This window comes from Coregonus clupeaformis, chromosome 37, assembly GCF_020615455.1.
Source record: "Coregonus clupeaformis isolate EN_2021a chromosome 37, ASM2061545v1, whole genome shotgun sequence".
Classification (NCBI taxonomy): domain Eukaryota; kingdom Metazoa; phylum Chordata; class Actinopteri; order Salmoniformes; family Salmonidae; genus Coregonus; species Coregonus clupeaformis.
Genome location: NC_059228.1, coordinates 2,881,951 through 2,903,276, shown reverse-complemented (window position 1 = coordinate 2,903,276; position 21,326 = coordinate 2,881,951). Strand labels below are relative to the sequence as shown.

Sequence of the window (21,326 nt, the reverse complement as noted above, 5' to 3'; positions counted from 1 at the left end):
GGAGGTGACCAAGAACCCGATGGTCACTCTGACAGAGCTCCAGAGTTCCTCTGTGGAGATGGGAGAACCTTCCAGAAAGACAATCATCACTGCAGCACATCACCAATCAGGCCTTTATGGTAGAGTGGCCAGACGGAAGCCACTCCTCAGTAAAAGGCACATGACAGCCTGCTTGGAGTTTGCCAAAAGGCACCGAAATGACTCTCAGACCATGAGAAACAAGATTCTCTGGTCTGATGAAACCAAGATTGAACTCTTTGGCCTGAATGCCAAGCGTAACATCTGGAGGAGACCTGGCACTATCCCTACAGTGAAACATGGTGGTGGCAGCATCATGCTGTGGGAATGTTTTTCAGCGGCACGGACTGGTAGACTAGTCGGGATCGAGGGGAAAGATGAACGGAGCAAAGTACAGAGAGATCCTTGATGAAAACTTGCTCCAGAGTGTTCAGGACCTCAGACTGGGGTAAAGGTTCACCTTCCAACAGGACAGCGATCCTAAGCACTCAGCCAAGACAACGCAGGAGTGGCTTCGGGACAAGTCTCTGAATGTCCTTGAGTGGCCCAGCCAGAGAAGACGCGAGGCTGTAATCGCTGCCAAAGGTGCTTCAACAAAGTACTGAGATATTTAATTTTTTTATTTATATTTTATAAATTTGCTAAAAAATCTAAAAACCTGTTTTTGCTTGTCTTTATGGGGTATTGTGTGTGTATATTGATGAGGGAAAAAAACTATTTAATCCATTTTAGAATAACGCTGTAACGTAACAAAATTTGAAAAAGTCAAGGGGTCTTAATACTTTCCGAATGCACTGTATCTCCTTACTCAAGAGGGGTTTTGCCTCTCTCCCCTCCCCTTCCTCCCTCCCTCGTTCTTTCTCTTTTTCACATCGTATCTCTTTCTCTCTTCTGGTTCTCGGGGAAAGTGGGGACATTTTGGCTCGTACTGCATGTTTTTACAAAAGCAGGGTGTCTGTCTGTGTTGATGATATTGTCTGTCTGTCGGTGTTAGTGGGTGCCTTGCGATTGGATGCCAACTCCCTCATGGCTCCACTTCTTTCCTGGGTCTGATCATTTATTGCCTTTTTATTATTTCTCCTTGAGATAATACAAAAGAAAAAAGAAAAGAACAGCCTCAATACTTACGACTTGACTTTCTCGAATATCAATTTTTTCAATGTATTTGGTATTGTGTGTGTGTTTAAATGTATGTGTGTCTCCCTGTGTCTGCGCGAGTGGGTGTGTGTGTTTAAATGTGTGTGTGTTTCTCTTTGTGTCTGCGCAAGTGCTTGTGTGTCTGTGTCCCTTATGTCTACACTGAAAAACATCAGATAGACTCCATGTCAACACTTATGTTCATTCCTTGGTTAGAGATTCACTTATGGCAACAGAGTCAGCCAACATTAATACATCTACATTCATGTAGGGTGGATGAGATGTCTGGACTCTGGACATTAAATGAGATGGATGACAGCACGTAATCACCTGTAATCCACAACTTAAACAGACAGCGGGTACAAAAAAACCCTCAATGCAGTTTTTTTCCGTAAGTACATGGAGTAGCTAGCCAAATAGAAAAAGTAGCCATCCAGGAAGTTCTGGGCTGGTGGGTTCCGGGGGGGCATGCCACCGTGATTTGTTTTTGCAGAACAAGCTTTATTTTGGGGGCCTATAGTACATTCTAATGCCTTGATTCCATCTGAAATACACAGCTAAATTATTGAATGCTTAAACGACTTTACCTCCCAGATTGGTAAAATGAATTGTGGTATTGAGTAGAAAGACATGACTTTACGATAAATATTACTGAAAATGTATGGATTCAGTGTGGTGTTAGTTGTTTTGGATATCGTCTAGGCCTAGGCCTAAATGATCAGGACTATTTTCTAAGTAAGATAACCTTTTTTAACATTAAACCTTCTCTTGAGATTAAAGTCATATTTACAGTTTTACTGCAAGATATTAATTGCCACAATGAGGTTTGTCCTTCGAATTATGTGTTTAATTGGCTCTTCTACTGTGGACACTGAGGGTAAGGAAACCAATGTGTCATTGTAATTTGGGTGAACTATCCCTTTAACAGTTAGGCCTGTCAATCAATCACTGTTGATGGGATTGTCAAGAGAGGGGGGCAGAATGTTTGTGAGTCACAGAGTTGGTAGGGTTTAAGACCTGTCAATCACTGTGGGTGGGACTTTAAGGGAAGGCTGTAGATTAGTAATGTAGTCAGAAAAACTAGTCTAGTCTACTCTTTCAATTGAATTTATTGTGGCAAAAACCTAAGAAAAAAGTTGTATTCTGTCAAGTAAACATGGATTCCCTGTTGAGAAACAATATAGAATTGCACAACTTTTCAGGGGGAGGAACCCCAGACCACCCGCCAGATTGTGCAGCCCCACTTTTATACAAAGTCAGGCGCCCATTAATAAACGTATAGGTATTATTGAAGAATGAAGCAGGTGTTAAACATGGGCTTTGCTACACAGTAAGCAGCAGTTGACTACTCCATTGTCGACACTTTAATCAAATCAGTAGTCCAATATCAATATCTTTAATAATGCCAAGTATCATGACATTAGTTTTTATAACCTTCAATCCGTTTTCTTTTATCATATTTTGGACCAGAATGAGATGAGGCTCTCTCTTCACTACCTATTGTTCCTGCAGTGAGGATTCAACATCTTCATCAAATGTTTTCTGAATTTATCTGCAGATAATCGCCAATAAGCAGTAGTAGCCTACCAGTATGCAAATTAGGGAGCCAAATGAACGGATCTCTCACAAATGCGACTTGGTTCTGTTCACCTAAAAGATCAGTTCAAAAAGAGCCATTTGTTCGCGAACAAACCATCGCGTTGTTAAACCAAAACTAGTGGCAACTGAGCTGCCACCAACTCAAAGGAGATAAAATCTTAACTATACTGGAATATTGAAACACATCATCCTGAGATATTTTGAATCATTACATGTCTGTTGTAACACTTCTTAACCCCCTAAGGTCAATGTCCAAATCTAATTTGCATAATAAAATAAATCCCCCAGAAATCTGACAGTTTAAGCTAGAGATATCCGTTTTTTTTGCATTGGATGCGTATCAATCCACCGCGTCCGCCTATGTCGCACTTCCACATCTGCGGTGAAAGGAGACAGAGCTAGAACGGAGTTTGTCAGACCATGAGACATCCAGAAAATTGGTGTTCTCACAAAATCATATGTAGTGTCCAAACGGTTTGGCCCACAAACTGTTATGACCCCTCTATGGAAAGATGAGACTCTCATGAACACGATGGTGTTCTCCGTCTTGGGACTCGTCTGAAGTCAGTACAGCCGATCTGCCAACTTCTGTATGTAGCGTCCGAACAGTTTGGGCTACACACTAATATGTTTTGCTCTAGGACGCCCACAGGCCTCACAAGACTCGTCTGAAAGTCCCCTGGTACCAGTTGAAAAAATTAATGGAAGTACAGTATATCTGGAGACTGTTTAGTGCCAAAAATAAGGGGTTAAATACAGTGAGGGAAAAAAGTATTTGATCCCCTGCTGATTTTGTACGTTTGCCCACTGACAAAGACATGATCAGTCTATAATTTTAATGGTAGGTTTAGTTGAACAGTGAGAGACAGAATAACAACAAAAAATTCCAGAAAAACGCATGTCAAAAATGTTATAAATTGATTTGCATTTTAATGAGGGAAATAAGTATTTGACCCCTCTGAAAAACATGACTTAGTACTTGGTGGCAAAACCCTTGTTGGCAATCACAGAGGTCAGACGTTTCTTGTAGTTGGCCACCAGGTTTGCACACATCTCAGGAGGGATTTTGTCCCACTCCTCTTTGCAGATCTTCTTCAAGTCATTAAGGTTTCGAGGCTGACGTTTGGCAACTCGAACTTTCAGCTCCCTCCACAGATTTTCTATGGGATTAAGGTCTGGAGACTGGCTAGGCCACTCCAGGACCTTAATGTGCTTCTTCTTGAGCCACTCCTTTGTTGCCTTGGCCGTGTGTTTTGGGTCATTGTCATGCTGGAATACCCATCTACGACCCATTTTCAATGCCCTGGCTGAGGGAAGGAGGTTCTCACCCAAGATTTGACGGTACATGGCCCCGTCCATCGTCCGTTTGATGCGGTGAAGTTGTCCTGTCCCCTTAGCAGAAAAACACCCCCAAAGCATAATGTTTCCACCTTCATGTTTGACGGTGGGGATGGTGTTCTTGGGGTCATAGGCAGCATTCCTCCTCCTCCAAACACGGCGAGTTGAGTTGATGCCAAAGAGCTCGATTTTGGTCTCATCTGACCACAACACTTTCACCCAGTTCTCCTCTGAATCATTCAGATGTTCATTGGCAAACTTCAGACGGGCCTGTATATGTGCTTTCTTGAGCAGGGGGACCTTGCGGGCGCTGCAGGATTTCAGTCCTTCACGCCGTAGTGTGTTACCAATTGTTTTCTTGGTGACTATGGTCCCAGCTGCCTTGAGATCATTGACAAGATCCTCCCGTGTAGTTCTGGGCTGATTCCTCACCGTTCTCATGATCATTGCAACTCCACGAGGTGAGATCTTGCATGGAGCCCCAGGCCGAGGGAGATTGACAGTCTTTTTTGTTTCTTCCATTTGCGAATAATCGCACCAACTGTTGTCACCTTCTCACCAAGCTGCTTGGCGATGGTCTTGTAGCCCATTCCAGCCTTGTGTAGGTCTACAATCTTGTCCCTGACATCCTTGGAGAGCTCTTTGGTCTTGGCCATGGTGGAGAGTTTGGAATCTGATTGATTGATTGCTTCTGTGGACAGGTGTCTTTTATACAGGTAACAATCTGAGATTAGGAGCACTCCCCTTAAGAGTGTGCTCCTAATCTCAGCTCGTTACCTGTATAAAAGACACCTGGGAGCCAGAAATCTTTCTGATTGAGAGGGGATCAAATAGTTTTTTCCCTCACTGTACATGTAAAAAAAGAAAAAGAAAAGAAAAGAGGGGATAAAGATAGGTGGGAGAAACAGATTAAATGGTTGGAGCGGGGAATTTAGCCCCGGTCTTCGGTGGGGAGAGGTGTGACGTGTCTAAACCGGAAGTGTTACCGCTAGACAACAGGTTTTGCATTTATTTTTATGAAGTATATAATTAATTTTTTGTGTCAATTTCAATTAACCCTAGAATAATTTATTACAGTGTGGCTGTGTGGTTGAGTGGGTAAAATTCAGATTAAATATACCATCATAATGCCCCTCCTGTTTCTAATCCGTCTAAATAAAGCATTGAAAAAATAAAGGTGTAAAAAAATATTATCATCAATCAATTATTAGGCTATAAAACATTTGCATTTCTAAACCATTGATTGTTTGAGAAACCCAGTTTTTGTGTTTTGATGCCTTTTACATTCACTGAAACATCCCAAAGTGTTTTCACAACACTTTCTTAAAATTAACAATTTTCAGGTTGATGAACCACTTTGGGTGTTTCAGAGTACTTAATTATGTGTATTAAACCTTCTGTGTGTTAAAACACTTAAATTGGGTTTACATTCATTACACAGTCATGGTGTTTTGAGACTTTCTATTTTTACATTGTAGGATACACTGATGAGTCACTTTAGAGGTCACTGGCAAGTCTCGACATGGGCTTTGAATCCTAGGAAAATACAAACAAGATATTTGGTTTACTTGTCCCGATGCGATACCATAGACATAGAACAGGGTTTCCGTTAGCCGGCAATAGCCAACTTTTGGCCAAATAAATAAATAAAACCCGATAAATAAAATTGCCGCTGGCCAATTGTCTGGGAGATAAGAATACATCCCATTGTGAAATAATGCTTTTTAGCCTATTCATTGATGGAAATACCAGTCGATGGAAATACATTTGACTGGTCATGCTTATCGGTCTGTAGGTTAATTTGCATAATTTAGTGGAATTCAATTGGCGCGTGTTAACAGTGTATTCGTTATGTATCTTATTTATCAAATGCGTACAGCATACAGATACAGACTCTTTGAGCAGAAAATCTGTCAGACTAATAGCTGCTGCTACAGCATCTCAAACAGCAAATGCAACGGAAAGCAGGCTTCATCAGCGCGTCACACACCACTTTGCCATGAGCTGGAGGCAGCATGCATTTTGAAAACGTATTCGTTTTACTACATATTATGAGGCATGTCTTCCCTTGCTTCAAATTAGCTTAGCCAAAATCAGACCATATCCATGGAGGCAATTATTTTATATCAACTTTCTTTCATTGTCCAGTAGCCAAAGGCACAATCATAATCGTATTAGCAACCCATGCTAGTTGTTGCATATTAGATCTCCCCTATTTTAACATTTCTAACGGATATTTTCATCTCTGTGCGGTGCGCTTTTGACAACAGTGTTTTCCTGCTAATTGCATTATGGAACGAACATTCACATGTAGTCTACAGCCTTGTGCACATTGCTGTGCTTATAATGTGACGAAATAATAGTTTATCAACGTTTTAAACTAAACGTTCTGATCCCTGCATCAGACTCATTGCTTTAAAAAAAAGTAATAATTATGGAGCCTAGGCCTACTGGTTGTATGAATTTGGGGATCTTTCGTCCCACAACTGTCCCAGAGTCTGTTTGGAATAGGCAATAGAATAGCTAAACTTTTCTACTATGGGGGATAGTAGATTGACATAGGCTAGTGATTTTGCTGTTCGTTACTCGTCTTGTTGGCTGAGGAAAAGTACATATGGACAGTTATTCAAACATCAGAATTCGGTAAGAAGGTCCGCACATCGTTGCACCCTCGACTTGCATGTTCTGTTAATATGAATGACCATAATCTAAATGTAATTTCTATCATTCTGGAGCACCGTGGATGGACGCCTTAGTCAGGTAACCACCCAATGCATATGGGTCCGGTAAATTTCTCAAATGTCCGGTAAATTAAAATGCTGCCGGTCAAATGTCCGGCGCCACACTTTCCTAACGGAAACCCTGACATTTAACTACATTGTATGATCTATGAATAGGAAAGGGATATAGGAAATTGACTTTATTCCTTATATTCGACACATTACATTTACATTTTAGTCATTTAGCAGACGCTCTTATCCAGAGCGACTTACAGTTAGAGAGTGCATACATTTTCATACTGGCCCCCCATGGGGAACGAACTTTTTATAAACTAGTCAACACAAGATGTTCGGTCATCGATCAAAGAACAGTATATCGCCTATGTGCCCCAACTCCATGGCTGGCTATAGGCCTATGAAACACGCAATCACAAAACAATAAATAAGTGGATTTCAACTCATCGTTACCACTTACAGTGCATTCGGAAAGTATTCAGACCCCTTGACCTTTTCCACATTTTGTTACGTTACAGCCTTATTCTAAAATGGATTAAATAAATACAAACCCTCATCAATCTACACACAATACCCCATAATGACAAAGGAAAAACAGGTTTTTAGAAAAACAGAAATACCTTATTTACATAAGTATTCAGACCGTTTGCTATGAGACTCGAAATTGAGCTCAGGTGCATCCTGTTTCCATTGATCATCCTTGAGATGTTTCTACAACTTGATTGGAATCCACCTGTGGTAAATTCAATTGATTGGACATGATTTAGAAAGGCACACACCTGTCTATATAAGGTCCCACAGTTGACAGTGCATGTCAGACCAGAAACCAAGCCATGAGGTCGAAGGAATTGTCCATAGAGCTCCAAGACAGGATTGTGTCGAGGCACAGATCTAAGGAAGGGTACCAAAAAATTTCTGCAGCATTGAAGGTCCCCCAGAACACAGTGGCCTCCATCATTCTTAAATGGAAGAAGTTTGGAATCACCAAGACTCTTCCTAGAGCTGGCCGCCCGGCCAAACTGAGCAATTGGGGAGAAGAGCCTTAGTCAGGGTGATGACCAAGCACCCATGGTCACTCTGACAGAGCTCCAGAGTTCCTCTGTGGATATGGGAGAACCTTCCAGAAGGACAATCATCTCTGCAGCACTCAATCAATCAGGCCTTTATGGAAGCCACTCCTCAGTAAAAGCCTGCTTGGAGTTTGCCAAAAGGCACCTAAAGACTCTCAGACTATGAGAAACAAGATTCTCTGGTCTGATGAAACCAAGATTGAACTCTTTGGCCTGAATGCCAAGCGTCACGTCTGGAGGAAACCTGGCACCATCCCTACGGTGAAGCATGGTGGTGGCAGCATCATGCTGTGGGGATGTTTTTCAGTGGCAGGGACTGGGAGACTAGACAGGATCGCGGGAAGAGCAAAGTACAGAGAGATCATTGATGAAAACCTGCTCCAGAGTGCTCAGGACCTCAGACTGGAGCGAAGGTTCACCTTCCAACAGGACAACGACCCTAAGCACACAGCCAAGACAACGCAGGAGTGGCTTCAGGACAAGTCTCTGAATGTCCTTGGGTGGCCCAGTCAGAGCCCAGACTTGAACCCAATCAAACATCTCTAGAGAGACCTGAAAATAGTTGTGCAGCGACGCTCCCCATCCAACCTGACAGAGCTTGAGAGGATCTGCAGAGAAGAATGGGAGAAACTCCCCAAATACAGGTGTGCAAAGCTTGTAGCGTCATAACCAAGAAGACTTGAGGCTGTAATCGCTGCCAAAGGTGCTTCAACAAAGTACTGAGTAAAGGGTCTGAATACTTATGTAGATATGATATTTCAGTTTTTATTTTTTAATAATTTTGCTAAAAATATATATTTGTCATTATGGGGTATTGTGTGTAGGGAAAAAAACAATTTAATCCATTTTAGAATAAGGCTGTAACGTACTCTAACAAAATGTGGAAAAAGTCAAGGGGTCTGAATACTTTCTGAATACACTGTATATTACATGGGAAGTGTACATTCACTCACAGGAGACGATGAAGAAGCCTCAGGCTCTCCCTCCTCCGTGAATTGAAATTAGACTGAAGCCAACCACAGCCACAATAATAACACAGGTACCGAGAGGTGTGACAGACAGCAGACTGACAAACCAACAGTGTTTCCCTGTCATCGCTCGCTTTGTGACTGACGGTAGATCACTAGAAGATGCATATCGTTCATTCTAGCGGGAGAAAGCTATACGGACTTTACTGACTAGCGAATTTAAACTTTTAAATGAAAAAAAGCCTAGTTCATTTATGAAGTGGAAAAAGTATCTGTTATCGGCTGTTTAGCCGACAGCCAACGGCGCTTGTGGAAAACACTGCCTCAATGTCCTCGCAGATAATAGCCTTGTTTTGTCTCTAACAAAACAAAATTATCACAGGGAGCCAAATAGTAATTCCTTGAGGAATAATATCTATAACTTATTGCCCTAGTTCCACGTATCTGCTCTGGTGGCGCCTGCATGGCTCTGCCTGCTGTCTATGTTGTGGTTTTTGGACCAGGGGATACAATGCTGACAGGAGAAAGTTTCCTACATGTTATTATTTCCCCCTGACTGCACATTACAAGGGCCTTGTTTGTAGCTGTGGGTGGATGGCATGCATTATGGAACGGCCTATGGTCCTATAGCCACTCAGAGAAAGACCCAGACCCGTTTCTTTCAGACAGGAAGCTCAGGCCATATACGACCACAAAGGGCACCACTCACTTGTTTGCCGTCTGAAGTGTGTGTCTGTGTGGCGAGAGAGAGAGTGAGAGAGAGTGAGAGAGAGAGAGAGAGAGAGAGAGAGAGAGAGAGAGAGAGAGAGAGAGAGAGAGAGAGAGAGAGAGAGAGAGAGAGAGAGAGAGAGAGAGAGAGAGAGAGAGAGAGAGAGAGAGAGAGTGTGCGTGCGTGCGTGTGTGGTGTGTCAAGTAGCCCCGAATGTAGGAGCGTAGTACAGCCTCCTGCTTGAGCTCATTCAAGATGTACTCTCCAACAGACTGTGTTTGCCCCGTAAAAGTAGAATCAGAATAGAGTAGAATGATTTCTATGATTTACCCCCTCTTCTCAGATCAATTCCATTTCCTGTCTGTCCTAGATGGGTTGTTTGATGAAGTGGGAAGGAGGGGGAAGGGAGCTAAAAACAACATTGTGTGTGTGTCTTTCTCATTATTTATGTTTTGTTTGTCTATCTAGCGATGACGTGTGTGTGTGTCGTTTCCATGGCGTGTGTTCTGTTTATACATGTGTGTCTATCAGATGTAGCGTGCCCATGTCTGTTTGTTTAAGTGTCCGTGTGTCTGTCCGCGTGTGTGTGTCAAGAGTCAGTATGTGCCTCTACGTTCCACTTTCTATTCCCCCCTGACCCTCTCCCCTCCCCCTGCTCCCCAATCAGCCAGTAACGAAGAGACGGTGACGGGTCTGATGTCACCTGACTACGTGGAGATAGCCATCTACTGCATCGGGGTGTTCTTGATCGCCTGTATGGTGGTCATCGTGGTGGTGTGCCGGATGAGGAATACGGCTAAGAAGCCTGACTTAGGGAATCAGCCGGCGGTCCACAAACTCAGCAAGCAGATACCTCTGCGCCGCCAGGTAACAGAAAGTAGATAAGGGGTTTCCAAGGCCTTTAACACCCGTAGAAACACAAACTCCACACACACATGCATTCATACATAATTCTTTTTTCACGCTATCGTGCCGACCCGAACCAAACTGTACTGACTAGGATGTTTTATTTTCATGGTTTCAGCTACTATGGTGGATATGTAACCAGGTTTGGCTCGGCTCGGTTCAGGTTCAGCAGTGTGAAAAGCCCTAATAAAATAGTCCAAAGTTTACCTACCAAGAGCGGAAAACACAAAGCAAAGTTAGATCTTACGCATTTGGGTTACTGGTACTCTAATTTGAGAGCCCACAAAATGTAGCTGTTCATGGGAAGTGGATTTTCATAAATTCTTTACATTTTTAGTCATTTAGCAGACTCTCTTATCCAGAGCGATTTACAGGAGCAATTAGGGTTAAGTGCCTTGCTCAAGGGCACACCGACAGATTTTTCACCTAGTTGGCTCGGGGATTAGAACCAGCGACCTTTCGGTTACTGGCACAACGCTCTTAACCACTAAGCTACCTGCCGCCCCCAACAGTATAACAATACTGTAACTAATACATCGCACTGCTTGAGGTGCTAAGCCCCAGTTAACTCCACTGAAAGACAGCTAGCTACAGTGCATGGCATCTGAGCATGTTAGCACTGTTATCCATCACCTCTAGCTCCTGCTCTAGCTTCTCTACTTCTATGTGAGTGATGCTTTCCCCTCAAGGGGAAAAACACAAACTCCAAGAGGTACAAAAAGTGTTGGATTACATTCCTGCGAGAGATGGGTGGTTCCAGTGTCAAGGTGAGGTTGGAGCGGAAAGGAGATAGGAGCCCTGAGGACAATGACAACAGCATGATAAATGGACACATTAATCAGACTGAACGTTACTCTCTAGCGCTGAGTTGGTGCTCAGCTCTAATGATTACTGACATGCATTCACTCGTTTTTAAAAAGGGAAGGAAAATATGTTGATTTGCACAATATCAATCAATATCAGTATCATTTGATCTTTAGTTATGGAGATGTCTTTCCATCATACACACACACACACACACACACACACACACACACACACACACACACCTACACTCCTTGGTCCTCACTAGTATAGTAATATACCTCACCCTTTTTTATCTGACCTGTGTATCTAGACCGGTGATCAGCCAATCCGTCTCCTCCTACAGGTGTCAAATGACTCCAGCTCCTCGATGAACTCCAGCACCCCATTGGTCCGCATCACCACGCGACGCAGCTCGGCAGGCCACGACGACCCCATCCCAGAGTATGACCTCCCCGAAGACCCACGCTGGGAGTTCTCCAGAGACAGGTGAGGTACAGGGATGGGAACCGGGGTAGGAATAGGGAGGGGGGAGGTACAGGGTGTGGCAGGGACGGGACAGGGTACATGGGTGTCATATGCCTCCTCATCAGTATGGCCGCATTTCAGGCTGCCTACATAGCAGTGGCTCAGCAAACCCCACAATGCCTGGATAAGTGTTTACCATGTCAGTAACTACATCACTACCTGACTCAATGCCAGACTGCAACATAGGAAATGTGTCTTTCAATCATTGGTTAATTTGTGTTGCTTAACTGCTTCACAGACCCCCTGGAATGTGGCCTACAGTGGCTTTATCCTCAGGTATTTCTCTGAGAATCGGTGAGGCCCAAGGCTGGCTGCAGTCAGTGAGGTTTTTGCTCAGTTGGAATGTACAGTATTTCTACCTAACTTTTTTTATTTTTACAGAAATGAATCCAGTGCAGGGTCCCATTTGTAAGAGTTTGAGGCAGTGATTTCACACTTTAAAGTGAAAGTTGCTGATTACTTTATTGTCTCCTAACTATATGCATTATAGTAGCAGATTACTCCCTCATCATGGTAGAATAACGGCAATTTAAGCTGACAATTACCTAACTGATTGTATCAGCAGGATGTTACATGAGGCACTAGTGTTGTCTGGTGTAATATACCATTAAGCACCATTGAACATGGTTTGTTATCTGTAATGATTAACCAGTGAGTAATGGCTGTGACTGTGATAAAGAACAATGAGTAATTTCTGAGTACTACACTGTACCAGGGTAGTGTTCATTAGGCACAAAACAGAAGAAAAAGGGACTGAAAGAGGAAGGGACAACATGGACTTGTCCAATAAGAAACCCTCATTTTAGTTTTACATTGCAAAATGTTATAAAATGTTCAGCCTAATGATCAGGACCCTGTGTTTAAAATGTTTTAAACGAAATTGGGATCGTCATTTTTTTTTTCTCCCAGAAAAACAATGTTAGTTGTTGCAGTTATCACAAAACTACCACTAACAGGTCCCAATCCTCATCATAAAGGGAAAAATACAAATTAAACAAATACCTAAAACAACAATGCTGTAACGGTAGTAGGAGGATATTTTTTTGTTTAGCTAGTTTATTAACCAGCGATGTAATGCAGGAGGGAGAGAGAAGCTCAAGCAGGGAGTGAGGGAGGGGCCGTGCGGTGTGCGTCAGTGAGTGGCGAGGGGAGCAGGGAGTTAGATAGCAACCAAGTCGACTCGCGCTGGTAGACTTACTTATTGGCTTGGTATTTATCATCTCATCTGAAAACATAGTACCTGTCTTGACTGCATCAAACCGAGAGATGCTAGCTGAAAAGCAAGCGCAGCAGCAGCATAAATTATACAATTTTCTCTCTCTCTCCTCAAGAAGCGCAATGTAGACCATCTGCATTGTGAATTCACATGGAATTTTATGAATTGTTCTCATTGTTTTAACGGAAAACCGATAAAAAATAGCTGTTTAAACGTTAAGAAAAACTGTCCATGTGTCACATTCTAGTGTGTGTGTGTGACATGGCTATAATCTGTGTGCTGTGAATGTTTGCTTTGCCTCATACCAGAACAGTTAGTCCCTACGAGTTGAACTAATGGCCTCAGCCAGCTTCAGTGGAAAGTTTCACACAGTGCATTCGGGAAGTATTTAGACCCCTTGACTTTTTCCACATTTTGTTACGTTACAGCCTTATTCTAAAATGGATTAAATTGTTTTTCACCCCCCTCATCAATCTACACACAATACCCCATAATGACAAAGCAAAAACAGGTTTTTATAAATGTAAAAAAACTTTACTCAGTACTTTGTTGAAGCACCTTTGGCAGCGATTACAGCCTTGAGTCTTCTTGGGTATGATGCTACAAGCTTGGCACACCTGTATTTAGGGAGTTTCTCCCATTCTTCTCTGCAGATCCTCTCAAGCTCTGTCAGGTTGGATGGGGAGCGTTGCTGCACAGCTATTTTCAGGTCTCTCCAGAGATGTTTGATTGGGTTCAAGTCCAAACTCTGGCTGGGCCACTCAAGGACATTCAGAGACTTGTCCTGAAGCCACTCCTGCGTTGTCTTGGCTGTGTGTTTAGGGTCGCTGTCCTGTTGGAAGGTGAACCTTCGCCCCAGTCTGAGGTCCTGAGCGCTCTGGAGCAGGTTTTCATCAAGGATCTCTCTGTACTATGTTCCGTTCATCTTTCCCTCGATCCTGACTAGTCTCCCAGTCCCTGCTGCTGAAAACATCCCCACAGCATGATGCTGCCACCACCATGGTGCCAGGTTTCTTCCAGACGTGACGCTTGGCATTCAGGCCAAAGAGTTCAATCTTGGTTTCATCAGACCAGATAATCTTGTTTATCATGGTCTGAGCATACTCCAAGTGGGCTGTCATGTGCCTTTTACTGAGGAGTGGCTTCCGTCTGGCCACTCCACCATAAAGGCCTGATTGGTGGAGTGCTGCAGAGATGGTTGTCCTTCTGGAAGGTTCTCCCATCTCCACAGAGGAACTCTGGAGCTCTGTCAGAGTAACCATTGGGTTCTTGGTCACATCCCTGACCAAGGCCCTCCTCCCCTGATTGCTCAGTTTGGCTGGGCGGCCAGCTCTAGGAATAGTCTTGGTGGTTACAAACTTCTTCCACTTAAAAATGATGGAGGCCACTGTGTTCTGGGGGACCTTCAAGGTTGCAGAAATGTTTTGGTACCTTTCCCCAGAGCTGTGCCTCGACACAATCCTGTCTCGGAGCTCTACGGACAATTCCTTCAACCTCATGGCTTGGTTTCTGCTCTGACGTGCACTGTCAACTGTGGGACCTTATATAGACAGGTGTGTGCCTTTCCAAATCATGTCCAATCAATGGAATTTACCACAGGTGGACTCTAATCAAGTTGTAGAAACATCTCAAGGATGATCAATGGAAACAGGATGCACCTGAGCTCAATTTCGAGTCTCATAGCAAAGGGTCTGAATACTTATGTAAATAAGGTTTTTCTGTTTTTTATTTTATAATAAATATGCGAGAAATTATAAAAACCTGTTTTCGCTTTGTCATTATGGGGTATTGTGTGTAGATTGATAAAAAAATGAATAGTGAATCTATTTTAGAATAAGGCTATAACGTAATAAAATGTGGAAAAAGGAATTGGTCTGAATACTTTCCGAATGCACTGTAGTGATTTAGCTGCGTTGAGGTCTTTTGTTGTTAAGCAATGGGGAAACCCCAGGCAGTAAAGCACACACTGGCTCTTGGGTTATTAACATGCCTTCGCCTGTGGTGTAAGGCCATGCCATGTATGTGTGAAGATTTAACAGTAGGGGATCAAAAGCATTCCAAAAAAATATCGGGAAAAGCATTCCCAGAAGAATTCCCTTATCTCTGAAAATCATTTCTGATGTGTTCTTTTCTGTACTCAGGATTGTCTGTTTGCGCAAGAGTAGAATTTAAGTAGCATGGCAATAAAAAGTGACCAAGTCAGTTATAGCTAATTTAGTTGATGTGCCAATGAGAGGAACTGTTTGTGTTGTGTGAGTTATGGGTGGAATACAAACGTTTTGAGAAAATTCTAAATGTTCTCCTTATCATGCTTGATTGAGCCCTCTCTCTCGCTCTCTGTCTGTGTGTCTCTCCTCCCTCTCTTTCTCTCTCTCTCTCTCTCTCTCTCTCTCTCTCTCTCTCTCTCTCTCTCTCTCTCTCTCTCTCTCTCTCTCTCTCTCTCTCTCTCTCTCTCTCTCTCTCTCTCTCTCTCTCTCTCTCTCTCTCTCTCTCTCTCTCTCTCTCTCTCTCTCTCTCTCTCTCTCTTTTGTTCATCTCTGTCCCCCTCTGCTCCTCCTCTGTGGCCTCAGGGGCCGTGGTGGAAATGCGTAACATTCTGGAATGCTAACGTTTGTGGTGGCGTGGAAGGAAAAATAACATTGATTATGTGTGGTGGGCCGGGGCAGAATGGGTGCCATTGAGCTAGGGGTGGGGTAGTTGGGAAGTATGTATGTGGACAGACTAGGGATTGTGTTTCTGTGATGGGATGCTGGCCTCAGGCCCCTGAGCCAGTGTGAATGTTTAGACAGCCGCAAGACTGGGCTGCAGGGGCGGGGACCAAAGAGTCAGAGGTCAGGGAGGTGTTGTGACCATGAGTAATAGTGGTGTGGAGTGTTTGGGGCTTAGTCTAGGTGTGTGTGTGTGTGTGTGTGTGTGTGTGTGTGTGTGTGTGTGTGTGTGTGTGTGTGTGTGTGTGTGTGTGTGTGTGTGTGTGTGTTCCTGCGTGCGTACCTGCACATGCCTGTGTGAGTGTGTATAAAAGAGAGCTATTAGAAATTCTATGTGTAGCTATACAGACCTTTCCATTACAAAGCGTGCCAGAATTTTATGCAAACTGAGTGACAGTGAGAGTGACTTATTTAGATTTATATTGCTGCACATTACCAAAAATAGGTTTGTAGATTACATTTCCATTCAGGTAATGTTGTCACACCTTTAAGGTAACCTCACAGTGTTAGCCTACGTTAAACCACAGTTTTCTGCTCTCTCTCTCTTAGGGGTTAAAGCGTCAAGTGTTAAGCGGTGTAATGAGTTGTAAATTGAGCAGGTTCAGGGCAAGGTAAACAGTGGAGAGAAATAAGTGTTTTTTTCAGCGGCCCAAATGGCACCCTATTCCCTACTAAGTGCACTGGTCAGAAGTAGTAAGATCAAATTTGATTTGTCACGTTTCGTAAAACAACAGGTGTAGACTAACAGTGAAATGCTTACTTAAGTGTACTTTTCCAACAATGCAGAGGTAAGATAAAGATAAAAAATGTAATAAAATAGAGAAATAGAGACACAAGGAATAAATACACAGTGAATAACAAATAACAAGTAAAAATAACATGGCAATATACTGGGAGTACCAGTACCGAGTCGATGTGCATTGGTACAAACTAATTGAGGTAGCTATGTAGAGTGGCTTGCGAAAGTATTCACCCCCCATTTTTCCTATTTTGTTGCCTTACTACCTGGAATTAAAATGCATTTTTGGGGGGTTTGTATCATTTGATTTACACAACATGCCTACCACTTTGAAGATGCAACATATTTTTTATTGTGAAACAAACAAGAAATAAGACAAAAAAACAGAAAACTTGAGCGTGCATAACTATTCACCCCCCCAAAGTCAATACTTTGTAGAGCCACCTTTTGCAGCAATTACAGCTGCAAGTCTCCTGGGGTATGTCTCTATAAACTTGACACTGGGATTTTTGCCCATTCTTCAAGGCAAAACTGCTCCAGCTCTTTCAAGTCGGATGGGTTCCGCTGGTGTACAGCAATCTTTTAGTCATATCACAGATTCTCAATTGGATTGAGGTCTGGGCTTTGACTAGGCCATCCCAAGACATTTAAATGTTTCCCCTTAAACCACTCAAGTGTTGCTTTAGCAGTATGCTTAGGGTCATTGTCCTGCTGGAAAGTGAACCTCCGTCCCAGTCTCAAATCTCTGGAAGACTGAAACAGGTTTCCCTCAAGAATTTCCCTGTATTTAGCGCCATCCATCATTCCTTCAATTCTGACCAGTTTCCCATTCCCTGCCGATGAAAAACATGGTGTTCTCAGGTTGATGAGAGGTGTTGGGTTTGCGCCAGACATTGTGTTTTCCTTGATGGCCAAAAAGCTCAATTTTAGTCTCATCTGACCAGAGTGCCTTCCATATGTTTGAGGAGTCTCCCACATGCCTTTTGGTGAACACCAAACGTGTTTGCTTATTTTTTTATTTAAGCAATGGCTTTTTTCTAGCCACTCTTCCGTAAAGCCCAGCTCTGTGGAGTGTATGGCTTAAAGTGGTCCTATGGACAGATACTCAAATCTCCGCTGTGGAGCTTTGCAGCTCTTTCCGGGTTATCTTTGGTCTCTTTGTCGCCGCTCTGATTAATGCCCTCCTTGCCTGGTCTGTGAGTTTTGGTGGGCAGCCCTCTCTTGGCAGGTTTGCTGTGGTGCCATATTCTTTCAATTTTTTTATAATGGATTTAATGGTGCTCCGTGGGATGTTCAATGTTTTGGATATTTTTCAAAAACCCAACCCTGATCTGTACTTCTCCACAACTTTGTCCCTGACCTGTTTGGACACTTGCTTGGTGGTGCCCCTTGCTTAGTGGTGTTGCAGACTCTGGGGCCTTTCAGAACAGGTGTATATATACTGAGATCATGTGACACTTAGATTGCACACAGGTGAACTTTATTTAACTAATTATGAGACTTCTGGCGGTAATTGGTGTCACCAGATCTTATTTAGGGGCTTCATAGCAAAGGGGGTGAATATATATGCACGCACCACTTTTCCGTTATTTATTTTGTATAATTTTTTCAAACAGGTTATTTTTTTCATTTCACTTCACTAATTTGGACTATTATTACATTAAATCCAAAATAAAAATCAATTTAAATTACAGGTAGTAATGCAACAAAATAGGAAAAACGCCAAGGGGGATGAATACTTTTGCAAGGCACTGTACATATAGGTAGGGGTACAGTGACTAGGCGTCGGGATAGATAATAGACAGTAGCAGCAGCGTATGTGTTTAGTGTGAATGTGTGTGTGAGTTTGTGGCGTCCGTATGCATGTGTGCGCGTGTAGTGTGTGTATTGAGAGGGCAGTGTAAGTATGTGTGAGTGTGTGGGTAGAGTACAGTGTGAGTCAGTGCAAGAGAGTTAGTGCAAGAAATGGTCAATGCAGGTAGTCCAGGTAGCCATTTCATTAGCTATTTAGCAGTCTAATGGCTTGGGGGTAGAAGCTGTTCAGGGTCCTGTTGGTTCCAGACTTGGTGCACTTGTACCTCTTGCCGTGCGGTAGCAGAGAGAACAGACTATGGCTTGGATGTCTGGAGTCTTTGACAATTTTGGATGGCAGGGAGATCAGCCCCAGTGATGTACGGGGCCGTACTCACCACCCTTTGTAGCGCCTTGCGGTCGTGTGCCTTGCAATTGCCGTACCAAGCGGTGATGCAGCCAGTCAAGATTCTCTCAATGTTGCAGCAATGTAACTTTTTGAGGATCTGAAGGCCAATGCCAAATCTTTTCAGCCTCCTGAGGGGGAAGAGGCGCTGACGTGCCCTCTTCACACCTGTGTGGGTGTATGTGGACTAGGGCTGTGATGGTAATTGGATAACTGGGACATTGACGGTTTTGGATGAAGACCATCATGAAAATAAAAAACCGTCAAAACCATTACATTTTTGTTTTATATATTTTTTAATACAATGTTTTATCAACTTTATTTTAATGTAGATATACTTTACCCATAGTGGGAGTTTTAACTATTGATTATATGGCTTTGTTTTGCTAACTTAGTCCATCCATTTATTAAACTGTATACATATCCTCTTTCTAACTATCTTCTGATGCACTGCAATCAGCAAATCCGACATATGCGCCGGGGAGGGGTGCGGCTAGGAGTGAATCTTTTGAAGGTCAATTCAGTTCACTGAAGAGGGGAGGGGTGGGGTGAAAAGTGGGGACCGGGGGTACATATAGTACCTATTGATCCTATAGCCTATCAGGTTGGGGTGGATGGGTAGCTTCTGCCCTTCACCTCTGGCCGTTTTCATAGTTACGGTAGATCGGAGGAGTGAGGTGAAAAAGAAGGCTCTCGTAGTGCCTATTTGGGCACATTTTGGTTTCAAACCTAATGACAATGTAGAACCAGATGACTTGGACCAGCCTGTTTTCAGAATATGCGCAAAAACCATACCTACTAAGAATTCCATCAACACAAATCTTCGGAACCACCTGAGGATTAACCACCCTATGGCCTATGCCCAACTTGGGTTAGCCACCACGGCTGCTAATGCTGCCTCGCCATCCACATCTAGCCAGCGGCAGCTCAGTGTGGCGCAAGCCTTTGCCCGAGGCACAAAATACAAATGGTGAGCACTGACAGACAGTGTAACTTGTTATTTAGCTATAGGAATGTGCCCTTCAAAATGGTGGAGAAACCCACCTTCAAAGAAATGCTCTGTAAATTTGACAAACTATACGCGTTACCGTGGAGAAAGTATTTATTTCAAACAGCGGTCCCTACCTTGTTCAACAAGGTGAAGGGGGAGGTTCAGACAGAGCTAAAGGATGTCCATTTTTTGGCACTGACCACGGACATGTGGTCAAGTGTAAATATGACTCCTAACATGAGCCTGACCGTGCACTATCTCACAAAAGACTGGACACTGAAATCCCACTGTTTGGAAACAACCTACATGTCGGAATCCCACACAGCCGACAACATGGCCAAAGCCCTGTGTTTGGGATTGCTTGACTGGGCCCTTGCCGAAAATAAACTAACCTGTATCACCACAGACAACAGGGCCAACATTGTGGCTGCAGTGAGGCAACTGAACTGGCCTTGGCTAAATTGTTTTGGCCACAATCTCCATCTCGCCGTCACCAACGGCGTGAACAGCGAGAGCACATGCACAGGCCGGGCTCTAGGCCTTTGTAGAACTCTGGTGGGCACTTTTTTGCAGAGCTGGTGAAAACAGAGGGAGCTAGTGAAGGCCCAGACGGAGCTGAACCTCCCAAATCACAGCCTCATTCTGGTGAGAAATTAAGTTTGATCAGCTATAATCATAGCCATTTATTTATAGCCTATTCAATGTTAAAAGAATAAGCTATGCTATGTGAACTAATTGTTCATGTATAATTATGTTATTCAGATGCCCTAGCAAATAAACAAACAGAATAGACTAATTTCTTTGAATCATTCAATGTTGCATTACCATAGGCCTATATTTTTTTCACACTGAAATTAGCCTGTTTTGTTTGTTTTATTTTGCCAATCATACTCTAATTAAACCACTGATTATAATTGAATAATAATAATATTGAAAATATTCCAGGATATCTACATGTTACATTTTATGATATATGGATGAGGAATTGATGTATGAACTATGTTTTATTCCACAGGATTGCGTAACACGGTGGGGAACCAAACAGAAAATGTTAGAGAGGGTTTTGGAGCAAGCACCAGCCATCGAACAAATCCTGGTCTCGGATCGTAAACATAATCACCTCATCCTCAAATGGCAGGACAAAGACATCTTGTCATCACTCCAAGCAGCACTGAAACCTGTGGCTGACTTAACTGATGTTTTCTCGGATGAGAGTTACATCACCGTCTCGTCAGTGAAGTCTGTGCTCCAGTTACTGATGGGAGATCTAAAGCCCGACCTCACCAACGACACCGACCTAACAGAAAGCCTCAAAAGGAACATGTCCAGTGTGTTCGAGGACAAGTACAGCCTACCGACAACAGAATACCTTTTGTCCAAGTCTTCCCTCCTGTATGATTTGAATGAGATGAGAGAAGCACTCCTGAAAGAAATGGTGAGGGGGGGTCGGAGGCGGGGTTGGAGGTGCTACTGCGACTTGGGGAGATGATGACTCGAACGATGGAGCGAGTGCACCGCCTGCCAAGAAAAGGAATTTATGGGATCTTCTCCAGAAGTGAAGGGCACAAACCCCTGCCCCTGTACCCCTCAGAGTCCATGCAGACACCGAACTGACTCGCTACCTGCAGGAACAGCTTGACCATGAACACCTGATACATTGATG

The 21,326-nt window shown here is 43.3% G+C and overlaps 1 protein-coding gene across 9 annotated transcripts in view; it reads left to right on the top strand.

The window, feature by feature from the left end:
* Window positions 1–21,326, top strand: part of LOC121553451 (fibroblast growth factor receptor 2) — a 104,741-nt gene that overhangs the window by 46,344 nt on the left and 37,071 nt on the right. For 6 of the 9 annotated variants that reach the window (XM_041866556.2, XM_041866561.2, XM_041866554.2 and 3 more), the window contains 2 exons: window positions 10,242–10,447; window positions 11,631–11,773. In XM_041866556.2, coding sequence (XP_041722490.2) covers window positions 10,242–10,447; window positions 11,631–11,773 — 349 coding nt within the window. The remainder of the gene's footprint in view (window positions 1–10,241; window positions 10,448–11,630; window positions 11,774–21,326) is intronic. The other 3 variants (XM_041866558.2, XM_041866560.2, XM_041866559.2) reach the window with 1 other exon arrangement.